Here is a 17967-nt window from a genome sequence, read left to right on the forward strand (position 1 = left end):
AAGGTGATTGTTTAAGAATTAGTTTTCAAAGGCAAGTACTAGGGAGTATTGAGCACATATTAATTTGTCTATATTATTTAATATTGTGGGTGTGTGTCAAGGATTTTTATTATTTCTGAAGTAATATAAAATATTTATATTAGTCATTGAAAGCTCTCTCTTCCTATAGAGAAATAATTATATTCGAACAGGACCTGTGCATTGTGGGAAAGTATAAAGTTGGCAGGGTTTGGGTAAAGTACAACGTTAGCTAAATAACAGCATTTCTGAGTAAACAATTCAATCATTTGAATGAGGATAATGATACTGATAATACAGGGATGCATAGATTATACAAGAATATTTTTTTTAAGTGTATCGTCCCAAAGGAACACAGAAGCAGATATGAGGTTACATGTAAAAAATAATCTCAAATTTTAATTTATTAGCCTTGACATCAAAAATGTCTTCTAAGGCCAGTTTTAACATTAAAATGAAAGGAAGAAAAAAAAATAGTCTAGTATTCCTGAGCAGAACACCTCCACTTCCTGTTTTTCTTAATATCAGCTGGTTTTAGTTATAAAGAAAATATTTTTAAAAGTTTTTCACTTAGTACTTCTATGCTAAGACATATGTATTTGTGCTATCCAAAGTGGTAATAATATAAGAGAAGACCTAAACACAAGAATTATTAAAAAGTCAAAATAATAAAGAAAAAAAGACTTTAACCTTTAGAAGTTGAATTTAAGGGTTATGTTCTTAGAGTGAATAGGGAAATCTATGTTTCAAATGCAAAATAATAAGCCAAGTTCCCTGTGGTATAATTTTTTTTTGTAAATTATTAATGTAAAAATGAGAAAAAAAAAGCCCAAGACCCATTTTCTTTTTGATGGTACTAGGGTGGAGAACAGGCTTACCGTTATTCAAAAAAGTAACCACAGAGGGGGTTACCTTATAAAGATATAGCATCAATATTAAAATATTCCTAAAGTATAATTTTGAAATAAGAATATACATTCAGTGTGAATTAATTTGCACTGCTTTTTAAATTAGTATAGTCATTATTTTCCAGGCCCCATCATACCACAATTCAACTATGCTGATACCATGATATTGGTTCAAATCTTTTATGTTTAAACACAGTGTATCTTCAACCAGAAGGAAGCATTAACCAAGTAATTGGCTAAGCCAACTTGAATTTCTGTGGTCAAGAATAATTCTTTAAAGTTTAAGACAGTATGTCCTTGTAAGAACTAATATATTAATTAAAACTTAGGGTCAACCATATACACTGTAGGCATAAATTTAAACATACTTATGGAACTTTCAATAAGCTTTTAATAGAGGTAATTTCAATAAATGTGCAACACTCTTGGACAATGAGCAAATAAGTGTTGTTAACAAAAATATTAATAAAGCTTTATTATTAAATAATAATAAAATACTATTAATATTTTCCCTTCTGAGGTCACTAGATAATATTTAGTCTTGAGTTATATGGTATTCATGATTTAAAATAAAATTCAATTTCCAGACCGTATCATCTTTAAAAATATAATCGTGACTATATGCAAGGTACATGCCAAGATTGAGTTATTTTTAAAATGGAAGTCCATTTTTTTCTTAGCACAATATAAATAGAGAAACAGATAGGATACATTGTGTCTCTTTAAACATAAAAAGGATTTGAAGACTAGAAGGTATCAAGTCAGCCTAGAATAGTTTACATTCAAATTAGGTACTCAGCTAATAATTTTTTTAAAAAATTTTTATTGGAGTATAGTTGCTTTACAATGTTGTGTTAGTTTCTACCATACAGCAAAGTGAATCAGCTATACATATACATATATCCTCTCTTTTTTGGACTTTCTTCCCATTTAGGTCACCACAGAGCATTGAGTAGAGTTCCCTGTGCTATACAGTAGGTTCTCATTAGTTATCTATTTTACACATAGTATCAATAGTGTATATATGTCAATTCCAATCTCCCAGTTCATCCCACTCTCCTTTCCCCCTTGGTATTCATATGTTTATTCTCTACGTCTGTGTCTTGTCTGTGTCTCTATCTCTGCTTTGTAAATAAGATTGTCTACACCAATTTTTTCAGATTTCATATATACGCATTAATATACAATATGTTTTTCTCTTTCTGACTTACTTCATTCTGTATGACAGTCTCTAGGTCCATCTACATCTCTACAAATGACCCAATTTCATTCCTTTTTATGGCTGAGTAGTTCTCCATTGTATATATGTACCACATCTTCTTTATCCATTTCTCTGTTGACGGACATTTAGGTTATTTCCATGTCCTGGCTACTGTAAATAGTGCTGCAATGAACATTGGGGTGCATGTGTCTTTTTGAATTATGGTTTTCTCTGGGTATATGCCCAGTAGTGGGATTGCTGGGTCACATGATAGTTCTATTTTTAGTTTTTAAAGGAACCTCCATACTGTTCTCCACAGTGGCTGTATCAATTTACATTCCCAACAACAGGGCATGAGGGTTCCCTTTTCTCCACACCCTCTCCAGCATTTATTGTTTCTAGATTTTTTGATGATGGCCATTCTGACCTGTGTGAGGTGATATAACATTGTAGTTTCGATTTGCATTTCTCTAATAATTAGTGATGTTTAGCAGCTTTTCATGTGCTTCTTGATCATCTGAATGTCTTCTTTGGAGAAATGTCTATTTAGATCTTCTGCCCATTTTAGGATTGGGTTGTTTGCTTTTTTGATATTGAGCTGCATGAGCAGCTCATGAGCAGCATGAGATTAATCCTTTGTCAGTTGCTTCATTTGCAAATATTTTCTCCCGTTCTGAGGGTTGCCTTTTTGTCTTGTTTATGGTTTCTTTTGCTGTGCAAAAACCTTTAAGTTTAATTAGGTCCCATTTATTTTTGTTTTTATTCTCATTACTCTAGGAGGTGGGTCAAAAAAGATCAGCTAATAATTTTGAATTTAATTGAACAAAATATGCAGAACAAGAGATTAAGAAACTTTTGCATTTTGACCATAGAATAAAAGTTTTATTTTAAAGAGATTACATTATTTTTGGAAAATTCAAGAGAGAAAATTAAGGTTTATATTCCAATTGTTAATAATTTCCATTAAATAAATCTGTCTTAAATATAAAAAAATAACATTTTAAGATGTAAAGTTCTTAAGATCTGACATATTTTAGCCAACGTATTTGTAAAAATGTAGGGTTGCATATAGCTTTGAGAAACTTTTGGGAATTGAAGTAATGGACATTACAAGGATTTAGTACTATCCCAACAGAGCTTCTTATTCTTGCTGTTTACCATTAAAAATAAATTTCACCACAATTAACCTTGGGCCTGGCCTTTGAATTGGTTTTGTAATTAAGTTAAATAAGTAAACATGCAAATGCTATCATTCAAGCTCTCCCTTTCCAGAAATATCTCTCTTATTAAAAACCCATGTTGTCACCCTCTCCTTCTAGCTAACCTGAACTTAGAGAAAAGAAAGAAGAGCATATTGCCCAGGTCTCTTGGGGATCTCCTCTTGTGTAGGGGTAAAGGAAAATGGGTTGGATCTGGGTATTTTGGAAAAGGACAAATTTGCCAAAGGGAGATGATATCAAAAGGAGCTCAGAAGGCATTGAGAGAATGAATTATATTTTGGCTTTGCATTCATGTTTCCTGCTTTCTCATAACTGTATCCAACCCAGTTTGGTCAATAAAAATTAATGAATTCATTTGTTCAGCAACTTCTCAATACTATAAAGATTCTCCTCTCTGAATATTAAAGAGGAAGTTAGGTTGGCTAGAACAATAACTTTGGCTATTATTTAAAACAAGTCTGAAACAAAACTGAAAATAACTGATGGTATGTGTTATTTTCTACTTACTTTATAAACAGTTCCAAAAGCACCTGAACCAAGTACTTTTACTCTTTTGAGCTCAGTTTCTTTCAAAATACGTAGTTGAGCTTGATTAGGCGCCGTACCACTGGGTGTTAAGGGTTCTACCAACTACAAAGCAAAAAGAGTACAGGTTATACAACTTTCGATCCAACAATCAGTGTTCCTCTCTTTTTCTCTCTGTTTGGTTCACTTTCTCACACGCAGAAAACACACACAAGATCACTTTTCCTTGACAAACAATATGTTTGTAAAATGGATCACTCACAATTCCTTCTGACACTACCCTTTCTCTTCTCATGCTGTTCACTTGGGTGAACACAAGTAACAAATGTGTACCTACCTTGAGGCATACTAGTCTAGGGGATTTTTTTCCCACTTTTTATAGACATTTAGAGACTAATTAGGGGCTCTTAATTCTACTTTTTCATGCTCCTTCCTTTTGGACAACTTCAGCTAAGACTTAGAGATTTTACTTATGCCAGTGTACTCTATCAGAATTTTTTCTCATTTCAGGAAATTCGATACATAAAAATTAAATAAATACAATTTTTAAAAATTAAAAAAAGCTACCTTCTTAGCATTTAATACCTAGCAGGGAAGTCAGGACAGACATGTCAGAAGAGAAAAAAACAAGTTAGCACAATGTCAATACACCAAGACAGTGTTTCTAAATCTTTCATGTACATATGAATTACCAGAGTTTTTTTGTTAAAATGCAGATTCTGGTTCAGTAGATATGGATTTGTGGCTGAAATCTGCATTTTTACAGAATTCCAGGAGATTCCTCTTTATGATGATGGTCCTTGAACACATTTTAAGTAGCAAGGCCCTAGAGCACCTTCTAGGTTAAAAATTCTAAAATGCTATGAATTGATTCTAGATCATAAATGAATTCTATGAAATGTAGAGGAATAAAATAACCACTGGGGAGTGAGGTTTGCTTTTTGTGGCTTCCTAAAAGGAGGCACACGTTAAAATTGGTCTTGAGATAATAAAAATGGATGGACATGGGGGAGGACACTGCCACCAGGAAGAACAGTTTGGACACAGCACCAGGGAGAAGGAGCAAGGCATGAAGGAGAATAATACAGGGAGAAGGACAGGTCTGAAGGGTGAAATTAGGGTGGGAAATACCAGATCCTAAAGTGGGTTGGGTAGCCAAAAGGGGTAAAATTAGGCTGATAATTTTAGATGTCATAGTTTAGATGCCATTGCCAGAGAGGAGGGGTAAGCAGGAGAAAGGTACGTAAATGTGTGCCAATTTCTTGACTATGTGAACACAAAAATGTAGACAGAAGAGAGACTCTGGGTACCAAAAAGTTTATACTGTATGTTGAAATTTTAGAGTTTTATCTATGCTTGAGGAAAAAGGCAAGTCAGAGAAACAAGAGCTTTTTTAAAATTTATTTTTAAGTTAAATAAAAGAACTAAACTTTAAACACAGACAAATAGCTTGTTCTCCCTCAGCATAAGGAAATAATTAAGGCCTACTCCTACTCACATTGTCTTGAAAACTACCACAGTATTTCAAAATGTCTGTTTATAAGGCTAACTGCACTGCGGTCCTCAGCTTGGTTATTATTATCATGCTTCTGTGAACATAATGGTCTACTTAATTAGCTAAACAGAATCTTGAATGTAGGTAAAGTTTAGGGATGTTAGCAAGAATTTGGGAAAGGTGATACAAATTATCAATATTCTTAAGCTATTTTTTAACAGTGTGGCAACTAATACACTTTTATTTCAATTTCAAATTTATCTTGTAATAATGCATATAACTGCATTCAAGTGCCATAAATCTGAGAAAGAGTCACACAATTCTTTAACAAATCTGAAAAAAATCTCCTGCAGAGGATCCCATTCATTTGAATCCTGCTGTGCAGAATTTCTTTGGTAGATTTTGATACACATACTATGTATACAGTAAGAAACTTTTATAAAAGTTTATAAGTTTAAAAGTTATAAAACTTTTAAATCATATACAAAAGTCATACAAAAATCATATGCAAGATTGGGGACTGGATTTTAGCAGTTTAGGCTAGATAGACTTAAAAATGTATATACATGTATTATATATATGCATATACTGTGCAATAATTTCATATTTTGAAAACTTTACAACTCTACCCACAATTTTATTAAGTATCATTCAATTTTTTTCTACAAACACATTTTTTTTTCCCCAGGAATTTGAGTATTATACCATTAAAAGAGCACAGTTTTATTTTGTGACCCAGTATGGTAGAAAGACATTTGAGTTTAAATTTGTGGGTTTGTATATCATTGTTGCCGCTTACAGGCTTAGAATGCAATTTGCCTTTCCTGGCCCTTCATTTCACATCTGTGAAATTGGTATACCAATAATTATCTTAGAAGATTGTTAAAGGATGAAATGGTATATACATAGGTGGAAAACTCTGGAACATTACCTGTCATAATATAGGCACCAAATCTGTCACTCTTCAAGGGATAGGATTATATCTCATTAATACATTTCTAAATCACAGCATCTATCAAAGCATCAAGCTTATAGTGCATCTCAATAAGTGTATATTGAAAAAAAGATTTTCTACTTTTGTGCATGCAACAGAAAAAAGACAATCTGGGTCAACATGATTTTGGGAAGTGTATCAATTTTAAAAACCTTCCAACAACATATCATGCTTTAACAAAGTTTTCACATCTGAGGCAGATTTCTAGCTTCAGTATTTAAGAATTTAAGTTGAACCTCTTAAGAATTCCTCTTCTATTTAGATGGTAGAAAATCACAGTTATTTACTTTTACTGAGAGAAAGATGAGAATTCAACAGTTAGCTAATTTAGTCCTAAGCGATAACTTTCTATAAAAAAATAGAATATGCTTATAAAACCAATCAGTATGCATTTATTTAGTAATGAAATGCCAATTTGGAGGGCATTATTAGAAAGCACCATATTAACAGCACAAAACAAAACAACTCTTTTCATAGCAATGAGCTTTTCCTACACATAGTTAAGAGACAGAATTTGTCTTCTATTTATTCAATCACCTAAATATCCACTGCTATTCCAAACCTTTCATTCCTTTCCAACTCTAGTTTATTTACTTCACTTTTCAAAATTCTTTCAGTGACTGCTTCAAGCTGTCCATAAGGGAGAATTCTACCTGCCTCCACCATCCTAGCTAACCTGAAAATATGCACAGTACATGTGCTGTGCCCAAACTTTTATTCATGTTCACATGTACAAGGCTGAAAGTGATCAAGTTGATCTTGTGTAACATCCAGCTCAAGTCAGAATCATTACTATGTTCACTCCGTGTATATAACTACCATTTTTATGCTTGAACGTGTCTACTGATAAGACAGCCCATTTAATTTCAGATAACTTCAATCATTAGAAAGAAGTATCTTCTTATACGTAACTATATAGTAGCTTTCTGAAACCTTCAAATAATTCTATCTAGATTTAACTTTTGGGGGAAAAGAGCTAAAATTTAATTCATTATCAGTGTGAGAAACATATGAATGAATGAATATTCCCATTCCTTTCAGTGTTAAGAGGAAAAGTCAAACTGTCACACTGACAGTGAGATGGAAAACAAACGCAAAGAAGGCAGACTGTCTCAGTACGGATTTGCTCTGAAATGTTCTGATAGGCATGGATACGTGTATCAGCAGAAAGAGGTAGGATTCGAGTTGAGAAGGATATGGTAACGCATGGTCTTCTGCAATTGTTTGTCCCCTATAACCTTTATGGTGAAAACGATCATCTTGCATGCTAGAGAATTCAGTGTGGCAATACAAAAGAAAATTATAGTATTTTATGGATAATTTACATATTCACAATAACTAACATCATAATATTAAATTCATCTCATAAATAGTGTGATAAGACCTATGTTATTACAAAACTAAGCTTTATCCTGAAGCTCATCTTTTCACTGCTGCTATAATGAGATCAGTGGCTACCAATTTAATGACCCTAATTAAAGCATAAATTTCTTGCCGATCTGGCTTTATTTTAAACCAAAAAAATTCTATCGCTTTCTAACGTTTTTCTAGTTCTGCTACTGAGATATTCTCTGACTCAGATATTTTCTAGTTCTGCTACTTGTATATCCTAGAGCTTGTTAATGGACCCCTGTCTCCAAAAGAAACAGATCTGGCCCAATATGATAATTTCCTTGACCCCTGCTATTTGCCCTCTTCAAGCCATGAGCCTGCCTTGACTACACTTATTATATACTCTGATTTTCCTTCAACTTTGTATACCATACTATAAAATATAAACCCTCAGCAAGAAATTGAATAGAATTTTCTCTTGGATTAAAAAACTGAGTATGTAAACCTTCTAAACCTAATGAAAATCCCTAAACACTTGAGAAGAAATGAACACCTCACCTCTGTTTCCAGGAATCTTCTTAAGGCTCTTTTCTTTTTGATGCTCTTCCTTCTAACATAAACTGCAAATGTTAGACCCACGATGACCATGATGAAGAGCCCGCCAATGACTCCGGCTGCAATTAGAGGAGTCCTGCCAACCAGAATGGAAAAGAAAAGAAGAAAGTGTGAAGAGAGAAAAGACAGAGGAAGAGGAAAAAGCAGTTGGACAAGCCATTATCCACATATCACAAGTCTAGTCAATTAGAAGAAATGCAAATTAAAAACACATTAAAGCTTTCAAAAAACTTTTCTCATGGTAAAAACTGTACCTGTTCTTTGTTTTGCTTTGTTTTTTAATAATAAACCATGCACAGACAAGTAATCTTTGGGGATGAGCAGCCACAACATGCCATTTGATGAAAAAATGTAAAATTTGATAACAAAATGAAGAATGTATGCCAAATTTTTGATATAGCATCATTTTAAATCATTTTAATTTTACTTTTATCTATAAAGAAGTAGAAATGCATTTAAATAGTAGTGTTGTGGTTTATAATATTATTTTCAACATTTTCTCTAAAGCAGGCTTTCTCAACAGTGGCACTATTGACATTTGGGACTGGATACTTGTTCATTCTGGGGACTGTCCTTTGCATTTTAGGAAGTTTAGCAGCATCCTTGGCCTCTATCCACTAGAAGCCAGCAACACCTCCATCCTCTAGTTATGACTGTCTCCAGACATTGCCAAACGTCTGTCAAAATCACTGCCAATTGAGAACTACTGTTCTAAACCAAAAATGAGTGCTCTGAGGACCTGTGAACCCCACACCTCTGGTATACAGAGATACCAACAGAGAGATGCACTGACAAAAGTGCTATTTCAAACTCTGGCAAGGGCAACTTTGCTGGGACAAAGGGTACGAGAAAGATGAAGAACTGGGTCAGATGGGTTTTCAGAGTTATGATGACTGGAGTAAGCATTATTATTAAAAGTATGACTAAGCATCATATACCCATGAAAGAGGTCTACACACTAAGTAATAAATAAAAATATGTAAATAGTATTAAAAAGGGATTAGGAAGAAATTGACTGGAGATTTTTATTCTTAAAATGTTTCTCTAATATATTGTTAGCTAATGTATAATTTTGAAACTGATCACTTTTTGTTTTCTAAGATAAATTTTTTGCTTGCTTGAAAAGTAATGTTTATGGTCTTAACTTCTTGTTCTAGAGTAGAGTAGTATCTATGAGCTTTCTGTAGTCAAAGCCCTGAAATATATTAATTTCATATGCCATAGCAAACAGTTCAGAGTAAAACACATAGGTGTTGACTATGAAGTCGTGATAGATATCAAAACTAAAAAATAATTCCCTGAATGTTCATGCTTTCCATAGTAAAGTGTTTTATATTTTATATTCCTATTTATAGAAGAAGCTACTCTATACAGCTACCCTCCTTCAGAAAAAAAAAAAAAATTACTTGTTCTTGAAAGGTAAACTTTTGCTCAAAAACAGATCGGAAATAATGAAAGCAGATGATCCTAAATAGAATTTTTAAATTTTAAAGAGCTCTAGGAAAAAATCTGGGTAACTTCTTCTATAAATTAAGTCATGTCTTTTAAACATTATAACTGTTATATTATTGTCATATAAAACTGCAAAGAAACCTTAAAATGTAGTTCATCCTAAAGGTTGTTTTCTGACAGTTCAAAGTCCTACAGCATACTGAAATGTTGCTATAATTCAACTAGATTTTCCTAAATGGAATTTTCTAAAGACTTAAAAATCTATGCTGAGAAAATTAAACTAAAGTACGGAAACAAACTCATCATTGTGATGTGTTTCGGTGTGTGTAAGATCACATTTTTGGTATGCCAGTTATATGTATTTCAGAAAATATTTTGGTTTTCAACCCAAGGCATAATTTTCAGCTCAAGTGCCTAACATGTCTCTGAAAAGTCACTACTATAAAAAGAACTGTATTTTTGTTTCCTGAGCCCAATTTTTTATTGCAAAGGATTTATGTATGATTGAGAATAGTCCCCAGTATTTTGTTAATTGTGGATTTGAACTAAACTCTAAACTTCCTCTGCTTATCTATTTTGCAAAAGAATAAATGGTATGTATTTATGACAATATTTGTCAATGTCACTGTAAATTAAAAGAAAATTCTTTTTTTTTTTTCATTTTAAGAATGATCACTTTCAATAGGACAAAACAGGATCCCTGACTCTATTTTTTTTTTTCATCTAATTTGGATGGATATCAGTTATCATATCATTACTACTTAGTTTAGTCATGGCAATGAAAATAAAACATTCAAAAACTCAATAGACAGTAATTTCTATGATTTTTCTAGTTAGCTTTTAGTTTTGATATTTTCCCTCAGCAGTTCCTTGGTTGACTTGCATTCCTCTAGCTTTTTTCTTCTTTTACCACTCTGCAGGAATGATAAAGGTACAACCAACCTGAAGAAGTAAAGAACTAGAGTTTCTGCACCTAAAACTCATACATAAATGATTTTTTGGACATTTTAAGAGGCCACACTCTTCTTATTCCAGAGGAAGTTACTCTTGAAAAAGAACATTAACCACAAGGAAGCAACCAATTAAATTGAAAAGGGACAATGTTCTATAAGAAAACTTGCTTGTTCTCTTTAATGAGTGAATATCATGAAAAAAGGTACTGATCTTGATTAAGAAGACTTAATAATCACAAAACCAGACATGAAATGCAACCCTGGCCTGGACTCTAGCATGGACAAGCCAACTGTACAGAAATTTTTTAGATAACTTGAGAAATTAGAATATGGATTAGATAGTAGATGAAATAAAAATGTGCTGGCATGTAAAGATGTGGACCAGAAATTGAAAAGACTGAGTTACAAAACAGTAGGATCTAAATCAGAAAAAAATTCATATACACATACACGTATATGTGTGTAAAAAGATCTGGAAGAATGTACAATAAGACACTATGACTCTAGTGTTCTTATTTTTGTATTTTTACTTTTGGGCATTTTCTAATATTCTCCAATATATTTATTTTCCCTTTGAAATAAAAGTTAATTAAATTTAAGAAAAATACAGAAAAAATAAATCATTGTCTAAAAGCTTAGTTTTACAATAATGGCCTTGTTTTTTCCTTATTTTTTCTTTTTGAATGTTTACTTTGCATCTTTTCAATTAAGAATTCATTTTGCTATTCCCTGTCCACTTTTATGATCTAAGTGCTTTTGCAGATATTTTCTATTCATTGTAGCTTAATGTGTCTGAGACATTTAATTACCACTATGTTTCTTACAATTAACATTATGTTTTATAAGACCACTCTAACCTGAAAAGTTACACTACTTACACATTTCCTACGCCCCCCGCAATTTTGATGATTCCTAGATATTTGTAGGTGTAGGATAGATGCCCTTTTTTTTTTTTTTTTTTTTCCCTGAGAGTTAATGCTTCACTCTTTATGAGGATCCTTTGGATAAAAGGGATATAGCTACTTAAGTTGTTTTTTTAAATTACTGTATATCCCTCCTAGGTCTCAATGCTGACTATTGCCAACTAGGCTATATTCCTGAAAGAGGGTGTGTTCCTCTTATATGTTAGTCAGAGTAGCCTCCAAGAGGCTAAAATGTGACACTATTAATGAAATCAAAACCAAGAGACCTAGAATACTCTGTAATCCCTTATCTGTAATAGGATTATTATTTGTTTCCTGTCTTTTGCCTGTCCATTAAAAATCGCTGGGATCCCCTAAAGTATACAAGATAGGACATGACAAGTGATAAGTGCAAGCTTTTTCTAAAAGGATGCTATCGAGTGATATTTTACCTTATTCTGTGATTTAGAAATAGTATAATGAAACTGATATTGTCTACTCATAGAAACTGATATAATAAGGATTCTGAATCACAAATGAACTTGACTAATTTATTTAAAAGCATGTAACTTGGTTTTCACAATTTCATTTAGAAGTTCAGAGACAACACAATGCATTATACTCTACTGCCTTGAATGCAGTTACCTATTTTAAACAGTTATATATAGAAGAGTAGTGTCTCCCCAAACCATACTACTCATATAATAAGATGTATTCTTATTATTCATTACTCTGTTTGAACCATGCTTTTCCTCACTGGAGAATATAAAATGTGAGAGAATCATGGAAGCTGATTTTATAAACATCCAAATATTTTCTTTCATTGATCTGTTTCCTTCCAGATAACAGATCACAAATAAAATATAGTAAAGTCAATATAATTTATGATTAAAACTCAAATGGTTTTAAAACTATTCCATTATACCAATTTTCATTTAATGTCAAGGGCAGGCTATTCTACAAAAAATGTGCAGTGGTATTTTCTTTAAAATTGTAAACAGTGAAACTGGTAGTTTGACTAATATAGTCACCAAATCTAAATCTATAGGATTCTTTTATATGAATTTCACCAAATAAAATGATTTTAAACTTGTAATATAGGTATATTTTTCTTCATTTCTTAGATACAGAATAATTTTCAGTTACAGATAAAGGAATCAATCAGCAGCCCTATAACACACTGACAGTATAGTTTGTAACTCACGGTATTGACTTTAAATCAGAGAACTCCACTTTTAGAAGCTTCTAAAGTAAATAGTTTGAAGATGGGTCCTCAGAAGTCGCTGGATCAGACTTAGGGCTGCTTCACTGCTTATCTATGGGCACTAAAGGTTAAACTGATTTTTTAAAAATTTACACAGAAGTAAAAACAAACAAAGAAAAGCTGCAGGCTAGTCAGATAATTTTAACCAGACATTTTTGTATAAGAAAGTTTAAATAAAATTATAAAATAGTGCCTTTAACATTATTATTTTGTGTTTACCTTCAAATCTGCATGCTTTTTCCTTATAGTGCTATATCATGCTGGAAAGATGTTTCCACATCAGACCAGTCAGAGCTTTAATTATGTTGTGCCTCCGCTGGTTGTGAGCAGTGCCTCTATCAGATGACTCAGTTGAGATACACATAAGTACATGCTTCACGTAAGGCAATGAAAAATAAACATAGCAGGAGCCAGCTAATCTTTCTTGGATTCCTGAGATCTGATACACTTGCCTCTAGATCCTGCCTAGTACTATTCTTAAATCAAATACCTTTAAGCACTGGCAAATCATATACCTCCCGTAGGTCAGGACAGTCTCAGTTTGTACCACTGTTAAGTACAAGTAGAACCCCATTCACTCTCAAAAGCTCCCTTATGTGAGCAATAAATCAAATGTTTATCCTTTAATAAATACTTAGCCCAATTTAGAGAATCTAGGACACCTTAAGATAACAAGTCTTTACATATATATGTATAAATAAACAAACAAATACATACACATTCATACAGGACTAAGTATTAACAAGTTTCACTTCCTGGCAAGGTAAATTAATTACTGCCTGTAATAAACCTATATATAACATAAATGGATGTTTCCTAAATTAGAGTCAGATGTGAGGATTCTCTGTAATCTTATATTTTCTTTTAAAAATATAACCAGATAACATTGGCTATCATCTTGCACCCTATCTTCCCTCTGAAAATGTTATACTGACCATCAGACAAAAGCATGAGTATATCATGAACCAGAGGTTGAATGTATCCTCAGTAATATACTTCACGTTTCCTAATTTGCTCTTGTTATAAGAAAAATGTAGTTGATCAAAAACATTTTGACTCTTTAGTGAAAGAAAATTCTTAGAATCAGTTGCCAACTGAGATAAATAATGCAACTTTGCAAATAGGGACATTTTCAATATTATATTAATTATGTAAGTAAGCAGTTTAAACATAGCAGAAGTGCTGTCCAAATAAGAGGAAAACAAGATTTGACTGCCATTAGGTACTCATGAGTTTTATGGCACATATAGTGTCACAAACAATTCATTTCATTTTCAATGGGAAATAATCTAATTGAAATGAAAATGTCAAAGACTTTCTATCCTGATATAGAAATATCCCCTTTCATAGAAGTAAACCAGAGATTTATCTGGTCTTATATACTACACTTAAGTTCAAATAATTTAAATAGATTGACTATGGACTTTTGATTCTAATAATACTTGTATATTTTTAATTAAAATTTTCTTTTTACATATACTGCATATTTTCACAATAACTATGCAATGTTGAGCTTATAACCTCCGTATTAAAAATAATGAAATAGACTCAGAAAAGTTAAGATACTTAGACAAGGTCAAACATAAATAGTAATGTTAACATTTTACATCTTGTAATCTCAAGTCCATCAGTTTTTCAGCTATATATGTTGTCTTTCTAAAGATGATTCATTAGAATTTTTTTAGGGTAGATAAATACAATTCATCAGATTTTTCTTTAATACCTAATACCTACAGTAGAGAATACAAAATAAACATAAATTTATTTAGGGGTTCTAATAAACTCTTTGATTTTGTATTTAGTTATATCTTAATATTGTAATTCTCATCAGACTATCATTTTAGCTGCATTGTTATGTTCACTGTGATTTAAGTCTATTAAATCCTTTATGCTCTTATTGAAGTTTATAAGTGATCTTATACTTCATTGAGTTTCATTTTATTTTTTCAGTGAGAAAACAGTTAAGAGGATTTGGGGCGCTTAAAAAAACACTGGATTTCCTTTAAGAAAAGCAAAATTAAGCGGTATCTATCATTCTAATGATAGTCCCTACTGCATTGTTACTCTGTTCAGTCTTCCCCAAAGCAGCTCAGATTTGAAACAAGAGACCCTGAAACAATAGGAAATATTGAAATTCCCCAGAAGACATTTTAAGGATTACTGACTAGGGCAAGGAGAGCCACATTCGTGTTTTTTTTTTCCCCTCGTGAAAACTGTGCTTATTCTGACCCAGAATTCCACCTGCTCTATAAATATGACACATCTTTTCTTTTGGAGCAAATGAAAGTGATGTGGGTCAGACTCTGAGGAAGACATCAGTTGACAGTTACAAGTTTTATCTGATGAGACCTAGAGTATTACAGTATGTCTCTATCCTTTGATTAGGATTCGCAATTCCTCTATTATACCTTAACTATGACCAGAAGTGTTGAGTGCTGAAGCAAATGAATCAAAACATACTGCCCCTCTTCCTAACTAAATTTAAATGTTTCTTGACTTGTCTTCATGTGTTTAAATAAATCTTTTTTCACCAATATTTTTTCAATATGAAAAAGTTACATATTATTCAATAACACAGTGTTACAAAGTATTTCAGAAGAGATATTACCATTAAATGAATATGTAAATATCATTTGGATTATTTTATGTCTAGAATTAGGTCTGAGAAAAATTTCTAATAGTTTCATGGTAATTCCTTCCTTCTATTTATAAGTAATATTTACACCTATCTACGGGTTTTTGTTTGTTTGTTACAATTTTAGGGAAAGCATACAAACCTGTACATTTGATTTTTGAGGCAACTGTTCTCATGATTAAATACACCATCCTGAAGATACAAATAATCCACCTATGAATTTTACACTTATGAATTTTTTTCTGCTTTACTGAGGTATAATTGACAAATACCTATGAATTTCTACAAATGAAATATTGAAAGGGAATTAGATAAGGAAGAACTTCTCTGTTAACAGATCTTTGTAAGAGCTCAGATGAATTTTTAGTCCTCAGACTTGTGTGTGTGTGTGTGTGTGTGTGTGTGTGTGTGGTTTATACCTATTACACAATATCATTAATGTTTATATTAGTAGAACACTTTTAACATCATCTGTATAGATTGAATATATAAGTATGTTTAATGAAACAAACAGAAAATTGTAAATATTTAATTACAAAATATATAATCCACTAAGTACTACTGCATTCTATTACCTATTCATTACATAGACATGGTAATCTGAAGCAATATGCCAAAGGTTTAAAAAATTGAAGATAAAAATCTGAAAATTTCAGTTGTGGCCTACCGAAATTGTTCAGCATGCTAGGAATTAATTAGTTTCACAATAGAGCAGAAAATATTACATAAATACTTCTCTATGAAGTAAAGTGGGGGAGGAATAAATCATTACAGGCATTATTCTTTGCTATCCTATGTTAAAAATTTTCTTCACCTCAAAATCTCCATCCATTCTAATCACTGTAATCTCACATATCTATGTTACTAACAGGTATTATAGACTATGGCAAATTGCATTTATCTTTATCTATCAAGTCATTACACCACACATTTTTGTCATGTTTACTGGGTACAATTACATAATACAGATTTAAGCAGTCCCATTTTGAGAGGATTCACAAACTAATTTTTTAAGTAATAGTTTTTTTTATTTTACATACAAATATGTATATAAAGCATCTTTGATTTCTTTTAGTATGCTTTTAAGGCACCCCAATCCTTGCCTTAGACTAAAAACTTTTTTTTTTTGATGAAATGCTTACACAAAGGGAGTAAGAAAGTGTCCTTCTTAAAAGAAAAAAAAAAAAAAACTCCTTTTCATTCAGATGATATGTTTTCTAATTATTTTGCCCTGCTGGTACCCTTATTTCCCTCTGAGGGCACTTCCAAGTGTTAATGGGGAGTTGGATGAAATGAAAAGGGAGGAGACTTTGAGAACAGGTACAGCTGCAGGGAAAATGCCAGGATTTTGGACATCCATGTGGGGGTCACTGAACATTTCTTCCAGGATTAAATAACAAAAGTGACTTTTACCAGGTGTTTTATTTGTATTATGTCAAATAATTCTTCTGACATGATTATTTATGTATGATGAATCTGAGGTAGGTTATATAACTTGCCCCAGGTCATAAGCATTCTAAGTGGATAGTCAAGATTTGAATCTTGGCATGGTTTCCTCTAAAATCTTTTCTGCTTCCATTAACATATGACTATAAGAGTATATTAGGACGATTACTCTCCTAATATACTAGATAAATAGGCAATGAAGAGAAGATATTTTCAAGACTGGTTAGCTATTTTAATAGTGCTTATTGGTGGCAGTGAGAGACATAGTAGGGAAGCATAGTGGATGAGGTAGAAAAGTATTTCCAGCAGCAGAAATGATTCAGTGTATAAACCTGATGGTGAAGACAGACAAAGGAGGAGTCAAAGATGGCTAGGCTCCCGTGCCTGCGTGAGTGGAAGGCTGATGACTCCATTCATGGACTTGAGAAATCAGGAGAAAGACATTTGGAAGGAGAAGCGTTGATTCTTTGGGGTCTATGGATTTGAGGTGCAGAACAATATACAGGTATATTGTTATCTTTTCACTATGCCTTCAAATTTCTGTGTCCCCTTGTTCCTCCTCTAATATCAAGACTTATACCTGTGTTGATTTTAATAGCTTCTCATTTTTAATTGAAGAGAGCCATGGATAACATAATGTCATTTCCTTTAAATTTTTCCAATACTTTCTTTTTTCTCTGGGAACGCTAGAAATGCAAAAGAAGAAAAAGCTTGGTTCAAGGGCTTTTTTTCATTTCTGTTTTCTTTCCTCCCCCTTTCCCTTTGTTTTCCTAAGGCACTGTTATTTTTCAGTTTGATTTCTCTCATTAAGTTGAAGTCTGCTGTATCAATCTATTTTTGTTCTGACCTTTTGAGACCATTCACTTTTAAGTGTAACACAACTCTAAAATAGTTAATATATTTAGAAATCTTATTCGTACTATTGTACATGGAGCTGCTCTTCACATTGGGTAACACATGCTGACACCAGGTGCCTTTGTAAGTCTATATGGATCTTTGTTAATTTT

The 17967-nt window shown here is 32.3% G+C and overlaps 1 protein-coding gene across 4 annotated transcripts in view; it reads right to left on the reverse strand.

The window, feature by feature from the left end:
- The window catches only part of ERBB4 (erb-b2 receptor tyrosine kinase 4), a 1123927-nt gene that overhangs the window by 221230 nt on the left and 884730 nt on the right, over positions 1 to 17967 (reverse strand). For all 4 annotated transcript variants that reach the window (XM_036858278.1, XM_036858280.1, XM_036858279.1 and 1 more), the window contains 2 exons: positions 8252 to 8384; positions 3855 to 3977 (listed from right to left, as the gene is read on the reverse strand). In XM_036858278.1, the coding sequence (XP_036714173.1) occupies positions 3855 to 3977; positions 8252 to 8384 (256 nt within the window). The remainder of the gene's footprint in view (positions 1 to 3854; positions 3978 to 8251; positions 8385 to 17967) is intronic.

The sequence above is a fragment of the Balaenoptera musculus genome, chromosome 7 (assembly GCF_009873245.2).
Source record: "Balaenoptera musculus isolate JJ_BM4_2016_0621 chromosome 7, mBalMus1.pri.v3, whole genome shotgun sequence".
Taxonomy (NCBI): Eukaryota; Metazoa; Chordata; class Mammalia; order Artiodactyla; family Balaenopteridae; genus Balaenoptera; species Balaenoptera musculus.